Source organism: Lutra lutra, chromosome 9 (genome assembly GCF_902655055.1).
Source record: "Lutra lutra chromosome 9, mLutLut1.2, whole genome shotgun sequence".
Taxonomy (NCBI): Eukaryota; Metazoa; Chordata; class Mammalia; order Carnivora; family Mustelidae; genus Lutra; species Lutra lutra.
In genome coordinates, this window is record NC_062286.1 from 120,095,658 (window position 1) to 120,112,392 (window position 16,735).

The window sequence follows — 16,735 nt, forward strand, 5'->3', positions numbered from 1 at the left end:
TGTTGTAGCATAATGAAAATATGTGAGAACTCTCTCAGGGGGTTCCTTATCTGTCTAGAAAACATACTGCCCACGGACGGCTAGACACAGCCCTCATGGCTAGTGTGCTATGCATTTATATGCCCACACACATCTGTTCCCAGTAACTCGTTTGTGTGCTTCTTAAGAGTCTTAAATTGTCCCTGTTTCTGCTAGTCATTCTTATTATTGTGGTTCAACTAGATAGTAATAAAAACTAATGAAATATGAATGCAAAAGCCAGTTGTTATCTCCATGAGAACCAAGCTGAATGCTTTTAAAAAACTAGATAGAAGAACCAAAGAAAGAAAGAGAAAAAGAAACAACTGTTCTCAAAGTAGGTATGAAGGAGACAACTGTAAAAATGAGGGGTTAAGAATTCAAATAGAAGACTTCTACTTTAAAATGCTATAACCAACAGTAATGGGGAGAGGAGAGCAGAAGGAAATGTGGTTCGTGTAAGCAGGGCCCACATGGCTTTGTATGCCCTGTAGGGTGTTTGGGTTTTATCCTGAGTTCAGTGGTGAGCAAAGGTTCGAAACAGGACAGTGACAGTATCAGATTTCCACTTCAGAAAGATGAGTCTGGCTGCAGAATAAAGAGTAAAGGAGCAAGACTGAATGGAGAAAGAGTTGTCAGGAAGAGGTTGCAGGAACCCAAGCAAGGGATGACGGTGAACTAAGAAGGATTTCACTATTTTAAGAATCAACGTTATGGGTTAAATAGGCTTTGGTGGGCTTTCTAAGAAACCAGCATTGCTAACATAGTTTTCATGGGAAAGCATGTTCCAAAGAACCAATTACATGACCATTAGCATACAACTTATTTGTGGGCTGGGAACTGTTTGCAACTTATTTGCCAATAAAAATGGTAACTTCTACAGAAGTCTCATCTGCTTCCCCAAATTACAATCTTAATCTGGATCATTTCCATTGCCATTGTGAAATCTCCTTCTTATGCAGAGGACATCTAAAAAAGGTCTGTTTCTAAATATGATTTTCAAAAATAGATCTGTTCAAATGTTTGTACAAAACAGAGGTTAGGCTTTGGTATTTAAGACTACAAACTACTCTTAGTACTCAGAAAGAAAACAAGAACACTTACTTCATGAAATACTGCTCCAGAATACGGAGACACTCCCAAGTCCAACAGTGAGAGGCCTTCAACCACTGAAAAGTAAGACATCCAAGTTCACTCTTACTTCAGAGACATATGCAGATGGCCAGAGACCAAAGTGTTACATACTCCCAGAAACAAGAAAGGCCTCAGTTTGTCCAACCCCCTTTACCTCATCTCCAGCAAGTGGCTTTAAATCTTGATTTGAACACTTCAGATGATTCAGAACTTTCTTCCATACAGAGCATCTCTTTCCACTGTGGGGCAACTCTCAGGAAGAAGTTTTCTGTTAAACTGTGAGCTTTCTCTGATTTCCTTGTGATTTCCACCCACTCTAAAATGTGTTCCATTTTTGTATCTCTTGCCCCATTCCCCAAAATATGACAACAAATTAGAAGCTGGTGAGAAATGCTGTCCCCAGTGTGAGGAAGCGGGCAGTCACTCTCAAGTGCTACTTGAGTGGCATAGGTATTAGCTTTTCTACAGGGAAATATGTACTTTTTAAGTATGTGTCTTTTGACGTGGAAATGATTCTTCATACAGCAATTTAGCCTAGGGAAATAACTGTATGTTCATCACAGTGCTCAAAGTACTAAAAAATAATCCCAATGTCCATTAATATTCACCTAAATGAATTATGATATGTATATATGTGTACATGTAGATACACAGATAGAAAGACGTTACAGTTAAAAATCATACTGTCATATAAATAAATAAGTGGAAGAGAAAAGAAAGCTCTTCCTCTCAGAGATCTGTTAAGTATCAAATGTTGAAGGAAAGATGGAAATAGAAAATCACCACTTGACAGATCCCACAATAATAGTGGTGAAAGACAAGATTGTCAAGGGATACTAAGATCAGAGAGTAAAAATATGATTAGAAACCGTATTTGCAAGGGGAAAAATAATTTTATGTGGACAAACTTGGCCTTCACTACCTTAATCGTGTGACCAAAGTTGGTATCATCAGTAATATGTTGAACAGTTCACACTATTAACATCAAGTAGCTCCTGAAATGATTCACTGAGATGGGGATAAAAACACTTCTGTGGTCCTTATGCCAAAAATATTAATATCCTTGCCAAAAAAGCATAACTTCAATCTAATCATAAGAAAACACTAGGCAAACCCAAATCAAGACAAAATAACCAGCTAGTGCTCTTTAAAAATATCAAGGGGAGCCTGGGTGGCTCAGTCAGTTGAGAGCCTGTCTCTTGATTTTGGCTCAGGTCAGGATCTCAGGGTCCTGGGATGGAGCTCCAGGACAACTCTGTGCTCAGCAGGGAGTCTATTTGAGATTCTCTGTCCCGCCCTCCTCGGCTTGTGTGTGTGTGTGTGTGTTCTAGAAAGAAAGAAAGAACTGAAAGATCAGAACGAAAGGAAGAAAGAAAGAAAGGGGGAGGGAGGGAGGGAAAAAGGAAGGAAGGAAGGAAGGAAAAGGAAAGGAAGGAAATATTAAGTCTAAGGAAGTGTCCCAGATTGGAAGAGACTAAGGATACATAAAAACTGAATGCAGTGTGGGATCGTGGACTGAATCTTGGACCATAAAAAAGACATTAGTGGTCCAACTAATAAAATTCTAATAATAGATTAGTTATTAGTACTGCATGAATGTTAATCTTCTGGTTTAGGTCAGTGTACTATGGTTATACAGGGTGTTAACATTAGAAGAAGCTAAGGGAAGAGTAAACAGGAATTCTCTGTACTATTTTTGTAACTTTTTGAAAACCTAAAACTATCGCAAAATTAAGAGTTAAAATTAAAAAGTACCTTACTGATATTCATTTATGAAAAGAAAGATGTCCATGAAATACTCTTAAATGAAAAGCAGGACATAACATAGCATGTCAATATGATTGAATTTTATTTTAAATATTTATAAGCATTAACCCATTTAATTGAGAGAAAATATGTATTCAGTGAGAAATGCCTCCACATAAACATAAATTCAGACAGTAAATAAAATAAATACAAATTTAAAAATATAAGTGGCTCAGTCGGTTAAGCATCTACCTTGGATCAGGTTGAGTCCCACAACTGGCTCCTTGCTCAGTGCCCGCTTCTCCCTTTCCCTCTGCCTGCCACTCCTCCTGCTTGTGCTCTTTCTCTCTGACAAATAAATAAAATCTTAAAAAAAAATACAGCGATCATCTCTGTTGATAAGATTACAGAAGATGTGTGGTTTACCTTTTCTTCATTTTCTGAATCACTAGCAATGTGCATTATTTCATAATTATTAGAAAGAAATAGGAAAATTAATTTTAAAAGAAACTGAATGAAGGATAAGAAAAAATATAAAATAGACACACAAAAACCTGCAAAATGTATGAGCTTATATATGCCTAAAATATCTCAGAAGTACGCATAAGAAACTGATATAATAAGAAACTGGTCCTTCCAGGGAACACAACTGGATGGTTCTAAGAAAGTCGTATGGGGGGGCACCTGGGTGGCTCAGTGGGTTAGGGCCTCTGCCTTCAGCTCGGGTCATGATGTCAAGGTCCTGGGATCGAGCCCCATGTCAGGCTCTCTGCTCAGCAGGGAGGCTGCTTCTCCCTCTCTCTCTGCCTGCCTCTCTGCCTACTTGTGATCTCTGTCTGTCAAATAAATAAATAAAATCTTTAAAAAAAAAAAAAAAGAAAGTGGTATGGAAAGGTGCCTTTAAATCATATAGCCTTTTGTACCTTTGATTTTTGAAACCTGTGATTGAATTAGCTATTCAATGATAGGTAAAATCAAAGTTACAAAACCTGTTCCAAAAAACCTATGTATTTATAGTGAGTGGGCCTTAATTATGGCTTTAAACTTTATGGACCCACCCTCGAAGGAAACTTAATCAGTTACACAGTTCATATGGGCTGTAAAATAAAACAAACTCCATTGCTCAAGACAGCTATAACTGGTCCTTATATTAGGACCAAAAAGAAACTTCCCCCAAGGAGCCACATAAAGAGGTTGCTGTGTAACACAACTATTAAACCCTTCACTAACAGCTTTACTGGAGACCCAAGGACATGATTCATCAGGCCACTTCACAGGATAAATCCCCACTTAACCCAAAGGCATCCCACCACAGAGCTGTAAAAGCAACTCAAAAGAGGAGCAGCAAGATGCTATCCAGGGACATCACTCTCCACTGGTTTAATCCAGAGGGAACAGATTCTTCTGTATGTAGCTAAAAGAACAGACTGTATACTTTTCAGGCAATTGTCTAAAATGTAACTTCTCGGGGCGCCTGGGTGGCTCAGTGGGTTAAAGCCTCTGCCTTCGGCTCAGGTCATGATTCCAGGATCCTGGGATCGAGCCCCGCATCGGGCTCTCTGCTCCGCAGGGGGCCTGCTTCCTCCTCTCTCTCTCTCTCTCTCTCTCTCTGCTTCTCTGCCTATTTGTGATCTCTGTCTGTCAAAATAAATCAATAAAATCTTTAAAAAAAAAATGTAACTTCTCTCAGATATGCTTTTGCTGGATATTGTACACCTGCAAATTTGTTAATGTGTTCTCTGGCAAGTACTTGGAATGCAGCTCTACTATCTTGATGATTAAATATGATCTCCTATTACTTAATTGATCCAAGGGAAGAGTCAACTTCATGTAAAAACATTTTTTAAGAAACCCCTGCCATTTACTACCACCATCTATAACATTAAACATTAAAGGAAGAGAATAAACTCAAAATATTTTCACCTGAATACATTGATCTTTATGATAAACTTTTCATAATGTCCTTATTTTGGCGCACATGATTGAAAACTTTGGCATGGTCCACAGTACATTGGGAACATCTGAGTTACAGAGTAATAAAACCCTCTAGAATATAAAAGTGAGTCTACTCATGTATAAAAGAATAACCAGAGCCCCCCAATTCTAACATATAACAAAGTCCTGATAATATTTTATTGGGAAAAATTTTAAAATAGGTTTCATAAAATATCTGTTTGGGGAAAAAACCAAAACACTCAATAAACAACAACACAAAGAACCCATAGCTTTAAGCTATTCTTCTTAAAGTACCCGTAAAATAACACCTGTGAAAAGTGCAGAGAAATTGAATAAAATTTCTACTTCATGGGATTCTTATCTAACAACTAATATTTCAGAATAGTTGACCACAAAAACTAATTATTGCCAACCAGTCTAAAATATAAGGGTTGTTTTTTTTTTTTAATGAAGTGTCTCAACTTTTTAATATTTTATTTTAAATAATCTCTACACCCAACATGGGGCTTGAACTTACAACCCCAAGATCAAGAGTTCTCATGTTCTACTACTGACTGAACCAGCCAGGCACCCCAATAAAGTGTCTCAACTCTTAACTGACAAATCCCATGAAGCAAAAAGTCTTAGTTACCTTGATATACTCTTCCTATGGGTGATCATAAAAGCATATCATCTAGCATAAGACAAACGTCTTTGAGCTTCCCATAATGTCAAAAGGACATGCATTCAGCTTGTTCAAAAGAAGTGGTATCCTGGGCGCCTGGGTGGCTCAGTGGGTTAAGTCGCTGCCTTCGGCTCGGGTCATGATCTCAGGGTCCTGGGATCGAGTCCCGCATCGGGCTCTCTGCTCAGCAGGGAGCCTGCTTCCCTTCCCCTCTCTCTGCCTGCCTCTCTGCCTACTTGTGATCTCTCTCTGTCAAATAAAAAAAAAAAAAAAGAAGAAGAAGAAGTGGTATCCTTATATTTCTAGTCCAGAAGGCCCAAGATATAGTGTCATTCCCATAGCAATGAACACACCTAGCATCCACCTCTTGCTTTCTAAGTAACATTCTCCCATAAAAGAAACCAGGGCTTCTTGGAGAAGTGGTTGATTCCACTTCTTCCATTCCATTCCATTCCATTCCATTCCATTCCATTCCATTCCATTCCATTCCATGGCTAAACAACGGAAAATAAAAGCTAAGCCTAAAGAAAGCATCTTGTGGTTGCAGAAAGTGTCCCAAGAGCCAAAGATGGAACAATTTGAGCATTATAATAAAGATAATATAGATTATAATCCAGAAAATAAAATAAATACCTATGGATCCATACAGATATAAAGTAAATGACTGACTAAATATGGAAGAAGGGACAACTCTTTCTTGCAGAAGAATTTCAACTCATAAATGAAGAAGGAATGAGGGAAATAGAAAAGTCACCATTAGAACACCACAGTGATGACTGGTGCAGGCAGATCAACCCATAAGTGCAAAAAGCAGTGGACAAAAACTTAAGGAGAAACAAGATATTTACAGAGCCCCTACATACCGCCCCCAAATATTTACAGATTAAAAAGGGAGAGTAATTTTACAATGGAGAAATCAGGCAGATACTATCATAATCAAGGGATTAAGGATAACATCACCAGTAATAAGACTTTGCAATATGATTTACCCCCAATCCAATACACTGAGAGGATCACATCACTTCAATGGGATTCTTCTCCAAAATCTGTGATCTCAATCTAACTAAGAGAAAACCTTAGATAAACCCAAGTTAGGGGACATTCTACAAAATATCTGGCCAGTATGTTTCAGAAGTGTCAAGGTCATAAAAGATAAAGAAAAGCTGAGGAACTCTCACCAATGGGAGAAGAATGAGGAAACACAACACTAAAGACAATATGGCATCCTGAATCAGATGCTGGAACAAAAAAGAACAGTAGGAAAAATGGTAAACTCTGAACAACTACAGCTTGTTCAGTGGTATTAGAACAATGTTATTCTCTTAGTCTTAAACACTGTACCATGATTATGCAGGATGTAAACATTATAGGAAGCTGGTTTATGGATCTTTCTGTACTATCTTTGCAAATGTTTTGTAATTCTAAAATTATTTCAAGTTACAGGCTAAAAAAAAAAAAAAAAAAGTAGCGGTATCCAGTCTCTGGATCCAGCTGCCAACTTGCAGGAAATACAGAGGATGCAAGAACATGATAAACTGTACCATGAATATACAATCAGTCAAACACAAACTATAGGGAACTACAGGTCAAACAGTCTGGGTTCTTTAACAGGTAAGAAAAGGATGGCATGGATGGGAATCCTAATGGTTAAAGGAGACTTAAAACACATATATAAAAATTTTTGTTTCAGGGCAAGACTAAGCTATAGTAACTAGGGACACTTATTTGAGCAATAAAATTAAAAGAATGTAAAGATGTCATGACTATAATATAAAAGTCAGAATAACAGTTACTTAATGAAGGGGGGGGCTGTGACTGGGATGGGGCATATAGAAGGCTTTTGGAGTAAGTAGCAAAGTTCTGATTCTTGATTTGAATGATGGGTACAAAAGTGTTTGCCTTCTAATAATTCAGTCTGTAACACACTATTGTGTGTGGTTTACTAATTCTCCATTTCAACAATAGAGGTTTGATTTTTTTTTTTTTTTAAGTAGTGCTATCAGAAGTGTTCCTCCTGACCCTGACCCTGACCCTGACCCTCATAGCTACACTGGAGGTAGGTTTCTAAATAAGAGTTAATGGCTTTGGATCTACCCTGAACTCACAAGGCTAAGCCTATACTGATTCCTAATCACTAGGTCAAGGCTGAGGAAAGACCAAAATATGATTTAAAAAAAAAAAAAGTTCCAAAAGTATTTCCAACAGATTACTATACAAGATGGTATAGAGTAAACTCTGGTGGAACAGCAATGTCTAAAGACTGCCAGTTATTCAAGTTATTCACATTAAACACTATGTGACTTAATCTCTCTGTGCTTCCATTTTCTCATCTATAAAATAGGGTATTCACATGCAGGGCCATTTATAGCTTAGGGTCATTGTGGCGATTAAAATAGTTCTTAAACATATCTAGAATGCTTAGATCAGGGCACCTGGGTGGCTCAGTGGGTTAAGCCTCTGCCATCAGCTCAGGTCATAATCTCAGGGTCCTGGGATGGAGCCCCATGTCAGACTCTGCTCAGCAATGAGCCTGCTTCCCCCTCTCCCTCTGCCTGGCCTCTCTGCCTATTTGTTGTCTCTCTCTTTGTGTCAAATAAATAAATAAAATCTTAAAAAAAAAAAAATCAGTCCATGAGGGGCACCTGGGTGGCCCAGTCAGTTAAGCATCCCACTCTTGATTTTGGGCCAGGTCATGATCTCAGGGTCATGAGATCAAGCCCCAAGCTCAACTCTACACTAGGTGTGGAGCCTGCTTAAGATTCTCTCTCTCCTTTCCCTCTGCCCCTCCCCACCTCCACTAATGCACGCACTCTATTTCTCTTAGGAAAACAAAAATCAGTCTGCCAACCAAAATCTACTTGGATCCACAGCCCTTCACCCAAACAACTGGGTACTCAAAAAACTCATGTGAAATGAATGAATGAGTGTCATGTGAAACCAGAAGGGCTCCTACATCAATATTTTTTAAATGTCTGCCTTTTAGGGTTAAATTCAATCACTTGCTTTTTAAAATATCCCATCTTAAAGTATACTCTGAAGATAAGTGATACTTACAGATGTTGTACCATCCCTCTACCCACTATTCCTGTTTAAAACAGGACAATTATCCTGAGCCAATCAGATTCAGATGGGTGTCTACCAAATCTCTCTCTAGCTCTGACACTGGCCCCAAGCTCCAGACCTAAACCTTTGAATATCATACTAAACCTCATACACACATCAAACACTTACTGATGTCCTTTCTGACTCACCTATTTCAGTCAATATCACAACTGTTCTATTATTTAAATTCAAATTCCTAGAATTAGCTATTTTGGCTTTCAATATCGTGCTAAGAGCTTCAACATGGATTATCTCATTTAACAGGGTACATATTATAACTTCCTGTTTTCCAGATGAGAAAACTGATGTTGGGGATCACACCAATGTAAGTGGCAAAGGAAGAAAAGATTTAAACCCTTTTAAAGATCCCAGACCTGGGGCACCGTGGTGACTCAGTAGTTAGGTGTCCAACTCTTTATCTTAGCTCAGGTTTTGATCTCAGGGTGTTGAGTTCCAACTCTGTGTTGGACTCCACACTGGGCATGGAGCCTACTTAAGAAAAAAAAAAAAAGACTGCAGACCCTGTGCTCTTAATCACCATACTACATTGCCTCATCTTGAGACCCTTCACCCTGTCCATCCTATATGCAACCAGAGATTATCTTTTCTTTTCTTCAGTATTTGTTCAACAGTAATGATGCAACTATTCTATGCCAGGCACAAAGGATTCAGGAATGAATAAAACAGTTCTGGCCCTCAAGGAACTCACAGTACAGTGGAGAAACCAGATATAAACAAATAATTACGATAAAAAGTGAGAAATGCTCTCAATAGAGGTATATATAAAGTGCTAAGAGAACAGAGGAAGGAGGGCCTAATATTGCCCTGGGGCTTCTGGTATCTAGAAGAAAGCAGGAACCAAGTGGCTTCAACACAAACAATTTAGTTTGTTCAACAAATTATTATATGCACACATTATATTCAAGGATTATCAAATCTAAGCTCTCACCATCACACAGAAGAATTACTACTACCTTTATTACCATTTGTCAACTGGAAAACCTGGGCATATTACTTAACTTCTCTAAATTTCAGTTTCCTCATCTGTAAAATGGGGGAAATAACACCATCTAACACAGAGAATAACTGGAGGATAAAAGAGGCTTACCACAGTCTTTAATATACAGTATTCTTAGAAACCTAAGTTTGAATTATTCATAAAACAACCATTCATTATCCCATTCCCCCATTCAAAACTGTCTATGGAATAAAACTCTAGTATTTAACGTTCAAGGATATGGGTGCTTGGGTGGCTCAGTCAATTAAGCGTCTGCCTTCAGCTCAGGTCAGGATCCTGTAGTCCTGGAATGGCCTGCGGTTGGGCTCCCTGCTCAGAGGGGAGTCTACTTCTCCCTCTCTCTCTGCTCCTTCCCCTGCCCATGCTCTCTCTCACTCTCAAATAAATAAATAAAATCTTAAAAAAAAAATTAAAAAGGAGCGCCTGAGTGGTTCAGTCATTAAGTGCCTGCCTTCAGCTCAGGTCATGATTCCGGGGTCCTGGAATCGAGCCCTGCACCCGGCTCCCTGATCAGAGGGGAGACTGCTTCTCCCTTTCCCTGTGCCTGCTTGCAAGCACTTTCTGTCAAATAAATAAATCTTTAAAAAGAATTTGGCGGGGGGGGGGGGGTTGTAGCTGGGGGGCTCAATGGGATAAGCCTCTGCCTTCAGCTCAGGTCATGATCTCAGAGTCCTGGGATCAAGCCCCACATCGGGCTCTCTGTTCAACAGGGAGCCTGCTTCCCTTTCTCTCTGCCTGCTTCTCTGTCTACCTGTGATCTCTGTCTGTCAAATAAATAAATAAATAAATAATCTTTTAAAAAATTTTAAATTTTTAAAATTTTAAATTAAAAAAAAATTTTTAAATTTAAAAAAAAGCTCAAGGACACAAACAGTATTTCTGGGGTGCTGTCACTTCTGTAATGTTCTGTTTCTTGATCTGGATGCTGACTACATGAGTATACACAGTTTGTAAAAATTCATTGAGCCCTACACTTACTATATGTGCATTGTACATATATTGTACTTCAGTAAAAAAGTTTTTAAAAAAATCTTTAAATTCTGTCCCTAACCCATACCCCATTACTACCCCATTTTGTACATTTCACACTCTTCAACATTTTCTTGATCCTGTTTACCTTCTGCTACCTGGAACTCTCCTTTCTCTAATCTCCCTTTCCAAATTCTACATTCAACAGTTAGCTCAGAGCCCACATCCTCAGGAAACTGGAAAAGGAGAGGGGCATTTTCTTCACAGCTGAAACTCCAGGCAAGGAACTGGATGTACAAAGGAAGAACATTTTTCAAAAAGGATTACAACTGTCTCCCCCACTAGTCTGTGGATCCTTCAGCACAAACTCTATCTCATTGGAGGCGCTCCTAGAAAATTGCGCCTGAGGAAGAACTTAAGAAACAGTAAGAAATGCTGCACTGCAAGTTCCAAACTGAGAACAGGAGTCTAAGCACACTCACACACTCTACTCGCTTAGGCAAGATTGTTCAACTCACTTGGGGTCCCCCTTCACACACCATACCATACCCCCGGGAGCACCACATGCGATCCCTCATCAAATCCCAAACCCCTCCGCAAATCCCACTCCATTGACCATTTCCTTTTCTTAAACCTAGCCTTCCTCAGACCACGCCCCTCTGCTCAGGACCAGAGGGGGACACACCCCCTCAGCTCCCCAAAGCTCAGGTGTGCCTGCCCCTACGGCCCAAAGCTCGCCCCACAGTCCCACGACCCCTCCCTCTGGCAGCCCCGCCCTCAGGCCCCGCCCTCCCGCCCTCTCCGACGTCGCCAGAACGGGTCAGTTCCCTTAGAATCTTGAGCTGAGGCCACTGCCCCCGCCTCCCATTCACTGAGGCCAGGAGAGCACAGGCAGAGCCTGGCCACCTACTCTAGCCAGTGGCCTCACCTCTCTTCCAAGAGCTCAGTGGGGACACCACCTCCACCCGTTCGGAAATGAACTCGGCCAGACTGGAGCGGAACAAGGCCGCCCGCACGGTCACGGCCACCACCAGCACCAGAGCCAAGGGAGCCGCCATGATAGCTGGGGCGGGCGCGCAGGCGGGAGGGAAACGCGAGGCGGAAAAGTCTCGCGACCTGTGCGCCACCGTCTGTAGTTCCGCGGCTAAGCGCGCCTTGCGGCTGCCGCTGGAACACCCAAAGTGGGGACTACCGCTCCCAGGAAGCCTTGCGGCGAGATGGGGCGGGGCGACGTAGAGCGGGGCGTCTCAAGCTCCCAGCGTAGGGTTGGGCAACGTCTCTTAAGATCGCAGGTGTACTGTAAAAGCACTGGGTGCTGTGGGAAGTAGGTCAGTGAAGGCGTTATCTTCCTAAGATAATGAGCAAGCTTTGAAGAGTTGTTAATTTTACTCTTGTGGAAATGCCTTTTTTTTTTTTAAAGTAAATGTGCTGCGGAAGCGAGCAGTTGTGTAAATGCTTTTAATGTTCGGATGTTTCCCTTTTATGTTTTTAAAGTTTTTTGTTTTTTTTTAAGATTTTATTTATTTATTTGACAGAGAGAGTAAGCAGGGGGAGTGGCAGGGAGAGGAAGAAGCAGGCTCCCACTGAGCAGAGAGCCGGACATGCGGCTGGATCCCAGGAGTCTGGAATCATGACCTGAGCAGAAGGCAGACAGACACATTACCTACTGGGCCACCCAGGCGCCCCTCCTTTTATTCACTTCTGTATTCTACACTTGTTTAATGAACACCACTTGTATGCCAGGCACTATATTGGGTTCTGAAGATATATTTTGGAGTAGTAGATAGGTTTATTTGCTCTGCAGCCTTGAACGAGTTGCTTAACTTTTCTGTGTTCTGTGCCTCAGGTAGTTCATCTGAAAAATATGCTGATTGTTAGCCTGCGGGTCCCTATGGAGTCACTAGAACCGATTAAGGAATGCTTAGAAATTTTGCTAGTTGCTTTTTAACATAATTATCAAGAATTAAATTATATAGACTTACTAAAACAAGGTAATAAATACTAAAAACTCATTACTTCTTATTTTACTACATTTTTTATTTGTGCTCTTGAGGTTACTTATCACTAGTAATATACTGTGGCACATGCTGTATAATGGTGTGCTACTGCCCATTAGTTCCCAAATTGGTGTTCAGGAACTTCAGGTTGGTAGCTTAAAAACCCTCTCCGAGGAGAGTGTTTACACACAGAAATTAATAAGCACTACAAATCAAAGTTTTGGACTTTGGAGAGATCACTGATAAGCTTTAAGTAACACACCACTTAATTAATGTATGAAAAGTGCTTATTGTGAGTGCTTAAGTGTTAGCTATAATAATATCAAATTAATATCAAATAAAATATAGAAGGGGGCGCCTGGGTGGCTCAGTGGGTAAAGCCTCTGCCTTCAGCTCAGGTCATGATCTCAGGGTCCGGGGATGGAGCCCCACCTTGGGCTCTCTGCTCAGCAGGGAGCCTGCTTTCTCCTCTCTCTCTGCCTTCCTCTCTGCCTACTTGTGATCTCTCTCTATCTGTGTCAAATAAATAAATAAAATCTTTTTAAAAAATAAAATAAAATATAGAAGGAAATTTCAGATCTGTGAATAAGATGAAACAGTTTGTATGATCAAGAATAACTTGGTGATGGGACGCCTGGGTGGCTCAGTTGGTTGGACGACTGCCTTCAGCTCAGGTCATGATCCCGGAATCCCGGGATCGAGTCCCACATCAGGCTCCCAGCTCCCTGGGGAGTCTGCTTCTCCCTCTGACCTTCTCCTAGCTCATGCTCTCTCTCACTGTCTCTCTCTCAAATAAATAAATAAAATCTTTAAAATAAAAAAAATAAAAAGAATAACTTGGTGGACGGGGCGCCTGGGTGGCTCAGTGGGTTAAAGCCTCTGCCTTTGGCTCAGGTCATGATCCCAGGGTCCTGGGATCGAGCCCCACGTCAGGCTCTCTGCTTGGCAGGGAGCCTGCTTCCCTTCCTCTCTGTGTGTGCCTCTCTGCCTACTTGTGATCTCTGTCCTTCAAATAGATGAATAAAATCTTTTAAAAATTAAAAAAAAAAAAGAATAACTTGGTGGGGGGCTCAATTGGTAAGTGGCTGTCTTCCCTTCAGGTTGTGATCCTTGGGTCTTGGGATGCAACCCTATCTTGGGCTCCCTGCTCAGCGGGGAGTCTGCTTCTTCCTCTCCCTCTACCCCACCTCCCACTGGTGTGCTCACTCACTCTCTCAAATAAATAAATTAAATCTTTTTAAAAAGCATAACTTGGTAGAAGTGTGTTGGTAACACTGGACAGGGCCATCAGGGAAGGCTCTGGGAAGAGGTGACATTTGAGCTGAGAACCAAAGGGTGAGAAACTAATCAGAGCTGACAACTGGAAGAAACAGACTCTGATTCAGGAAACAGAAAGATGTGTTTGGGAAAGAAAACAAGTATGTTCCAAGTGGAGAGAGTAGTAGAAGGTGTGGGTGGAGAAGCAGATAGTCGCCAATCAGGTAGGGACCTGTTTGCCATGGCTGGGAATTTCGACTTTATTCAAAGTGTAATCCACGTACCATTGGAGGATTTTAAACTTCCAATGGTGCTTAAAGTGGTGTAGTCAAGCGTATATTTTTTAAAAGATCACTATGTCAGGTGCATGTGTGGCTCAGTTGGTTAAGTGGCTGCCTTTGGCTCAGGTCATGATCCCAAAATTGAGTCCCGCATTGGGCTCCCAGCTCCACAAGGAGTCTGCTTCTCCTTCTGACCTTCTCCCCTCTCATGCTCTCTCTCACTGTCTCTCTTTCAAAAAAAAAAAAAAAAATCACTATATCCCCTGGCTATATACTGGGTGTTGGGGAATATTGCAGTGACAAAACTGCCCCCCTGCCTTTGTGAGACTTAAAGAGTAGTTGAAGAGATGTGATAGTCTTAAGAATAACACAAATAAAAGTAAGATCATAAATCATAATGAGACAAGGAAAAGGGGGATCAGGATGCTAGGAGAATACAAAAATGACCCTTGGAGCTGATAGCTTTCTTGACCAATGGGAGGGGTAGGTCTGCAGTGGGACAGGCAATCATGAAGGAATAGGAAGAGGCGCTCTCATCCTTTGAGCCCTGTTCTGCCAAACACTGTGCTGTACTTCTAACACACATGAACTTATTTAGTCCGCATCGCCTTCCTTCCTAAAGATTGCTTCCTCTTTTACATAAAAGGAGATCCATGTATTACATCATCATAGAGTGAAGCTATTACATCATGAAAAGTGGAGGTGATTCTAACACAAACTACATAACGAAGATTGAACAAGATTATGCAACATAAAATGGTTAGCACATACCGTGTGCTCGATATACATTCATTAACTGTTTCATTATTGTTTACATCATCCTAACAGAAGGCTTAAAAATTCTCCTTAGGCCATGAGGAGAAGGAGGAGGTGCAGTGTTCTCTCCTGAGCTTGAAGCTGCCTTTAGGTGTTGTTTCCACAAGGACCAATTGCCATCGATGATCATTCTTCTCCTCCTTTGGAGGAGTAAACGGGAGGGGATGCAGTCTAAGTGCTTTCTCGAATAAAAGTAAAAAATAAAAAAAATAAGCTGTACAATTAAATGCATTTTCACCGATGTACATACAAATGAAACTACTGCTCCATTCAAGACACAGCACATTTCCACTATCTCACAACTTCCCTTGGGTCCCCTTGCAGTACCTCTCTACCTCCACCCTCAGCCCAGGCAACCACCGGCACTATAGGTGGGCTTGCATTTTTAACAACGCTAAAGGAACTCTTTAATGCCTACATTCCTTTGTGCAGCATAAGGATTCTTAAATCTATCCAGATTACTACGTTTATCACCAGTTCGGGCTTTTTTATTGCTAAGTTGTATTCCTCTGTATGGATATATCCTGTCTGTACATTCACCAATTAATGGATATTTGTGAAGTTTCTAGGTTTTAGCCATTGTGAATAAAGCTATGATGAATATTTTTTTTTAATTCTTCTTAGGGTGAGGATTGTCTTTGGGAAAAACCATTATAGGTAGACCCAAACTAGTGCTTCCTAAATATGAGTTTGCATGGATCATAGACTTAAATATTAGACCTAAAACTCTGAGACACCTAGAAGAAAACCAGGAGTGAATCTCCATGACCTTGAGTTGGGCAAGGTTTTTTAGATTCAACACCAAATGCACAGACAACAAAAGAAAGAAAGAAAGAAATTGGGTCTCTTCAAAATTAAAAACTTGTGCTCCAAAGGAAACCATCAAGAAGTAAAAGGACATTGGGGCGCCTGGGTGGCTCAGTGGGTTAAGCCTCTGCCTTAGGCTCAGGTCATGATCTCAGGGTCCTGGGATCGAGCCCCGCATCGGGCTCTCTGCTCAGCAGTGAGCCTGCTTCCCCCTCTCTCTGCCTGCCTCTCTGCCTACTTGTGATTTCTCTCTCTCTCTCTCTCTGTCAAATAAATAAAATCTTTAAAAAAAAAAAAAGAAGTAAAAGGACAACCCATAGAATGGAAGAAAATATCTCCAAATCACATATCTGATTAGGGACTTTCATTCAGAATATATGAAGAACTTTTATAACTCAATAATAGAAGATAAAGAATCCAATTAAAAATGGATGGAAGAGGACACCTACGTGGTTCAGTTAGTTGAGCGGCTGACTCTTTTTTTTTTAATTAATTAATTTATTTATTTGACACACGGAGATCACAAGTGGGCAGAGAGGCAGGCAGGGAGAGGGGAAGGGGAAGCAGGCTCCCCGCCAAGCAGAAAGCCTGATGCAGGGCTCAATCCCAGGGATCACGACCTAAGCAGAAGGCAGAGGCTTTAACCCACTGAGCCATGCAGGCGCCCCAGAGCGGCTGACTCTTGATTTCCACTTGGGTCATGATCTCAGAGTCCTGGGATAGAGCCCTGAGTCAGGTTCTGTGCTCAGGGAGAGTCTGCTTGAGGATTTTTCTCTTTCCTTCTGCCCTTACCCCTGCTCATGTGTGCGCACAGACTCTCTCCCTCTCTCATAAATAAATAAATTCTAAAAATGGGCAAAGGTTGGGGTGCCTGGTCAGTGGAGCATGTGAGTCTTGACCTCAGAGTTGTAAGTTTGAACCCCAGGTTGGGTGTAGAGATTACTTCAAAATAAAAGCTTAAAAAAATAGG

General features: G+C 40.9%; 1 protein-coding gene and 1 pseudogene across 1 annotated transcript in view; one reads left to right on the plus strand and one right to left on the minus strand.

Moving 5' to 3' along the window:
- Positions 1 to 11,707, minus strand: part of PIGU (phosphatidylinositol glycan anchor biosynthesis class U) — an 89,580-nt gene extending 77,873 nt beyond the window's left edge. The window contains exons 1-2 of the mRNA XM_047745975.1: positions 11,536 to 11,707; positions 1,123 to 1,187 (exon numbers count right to left, since the gene is read on the minus strand). Of these exons, the coding sequence (XP_047601931.1) occupies positions 1,123 to 1,187; positions 11,536 to 11,665 (195 nt within the window). The 5' untranslated portion in view covers positions 11,666 to 11,707. The remainder of the gene's footprint in view (positions 1 to 1,122; positions 1,188 to 11,535) is intronic.
- A 3,263-nt stretch (positions 11,708 to 14,970) lies between these two features.
- On the plus strand, positions 14,971 to 15,133 carry LOC125110091 (uncharacterized; annotated as a pseudogene).
- Positions 15,134 to 16,735: the final 1,602 nt, after the last annotated feature.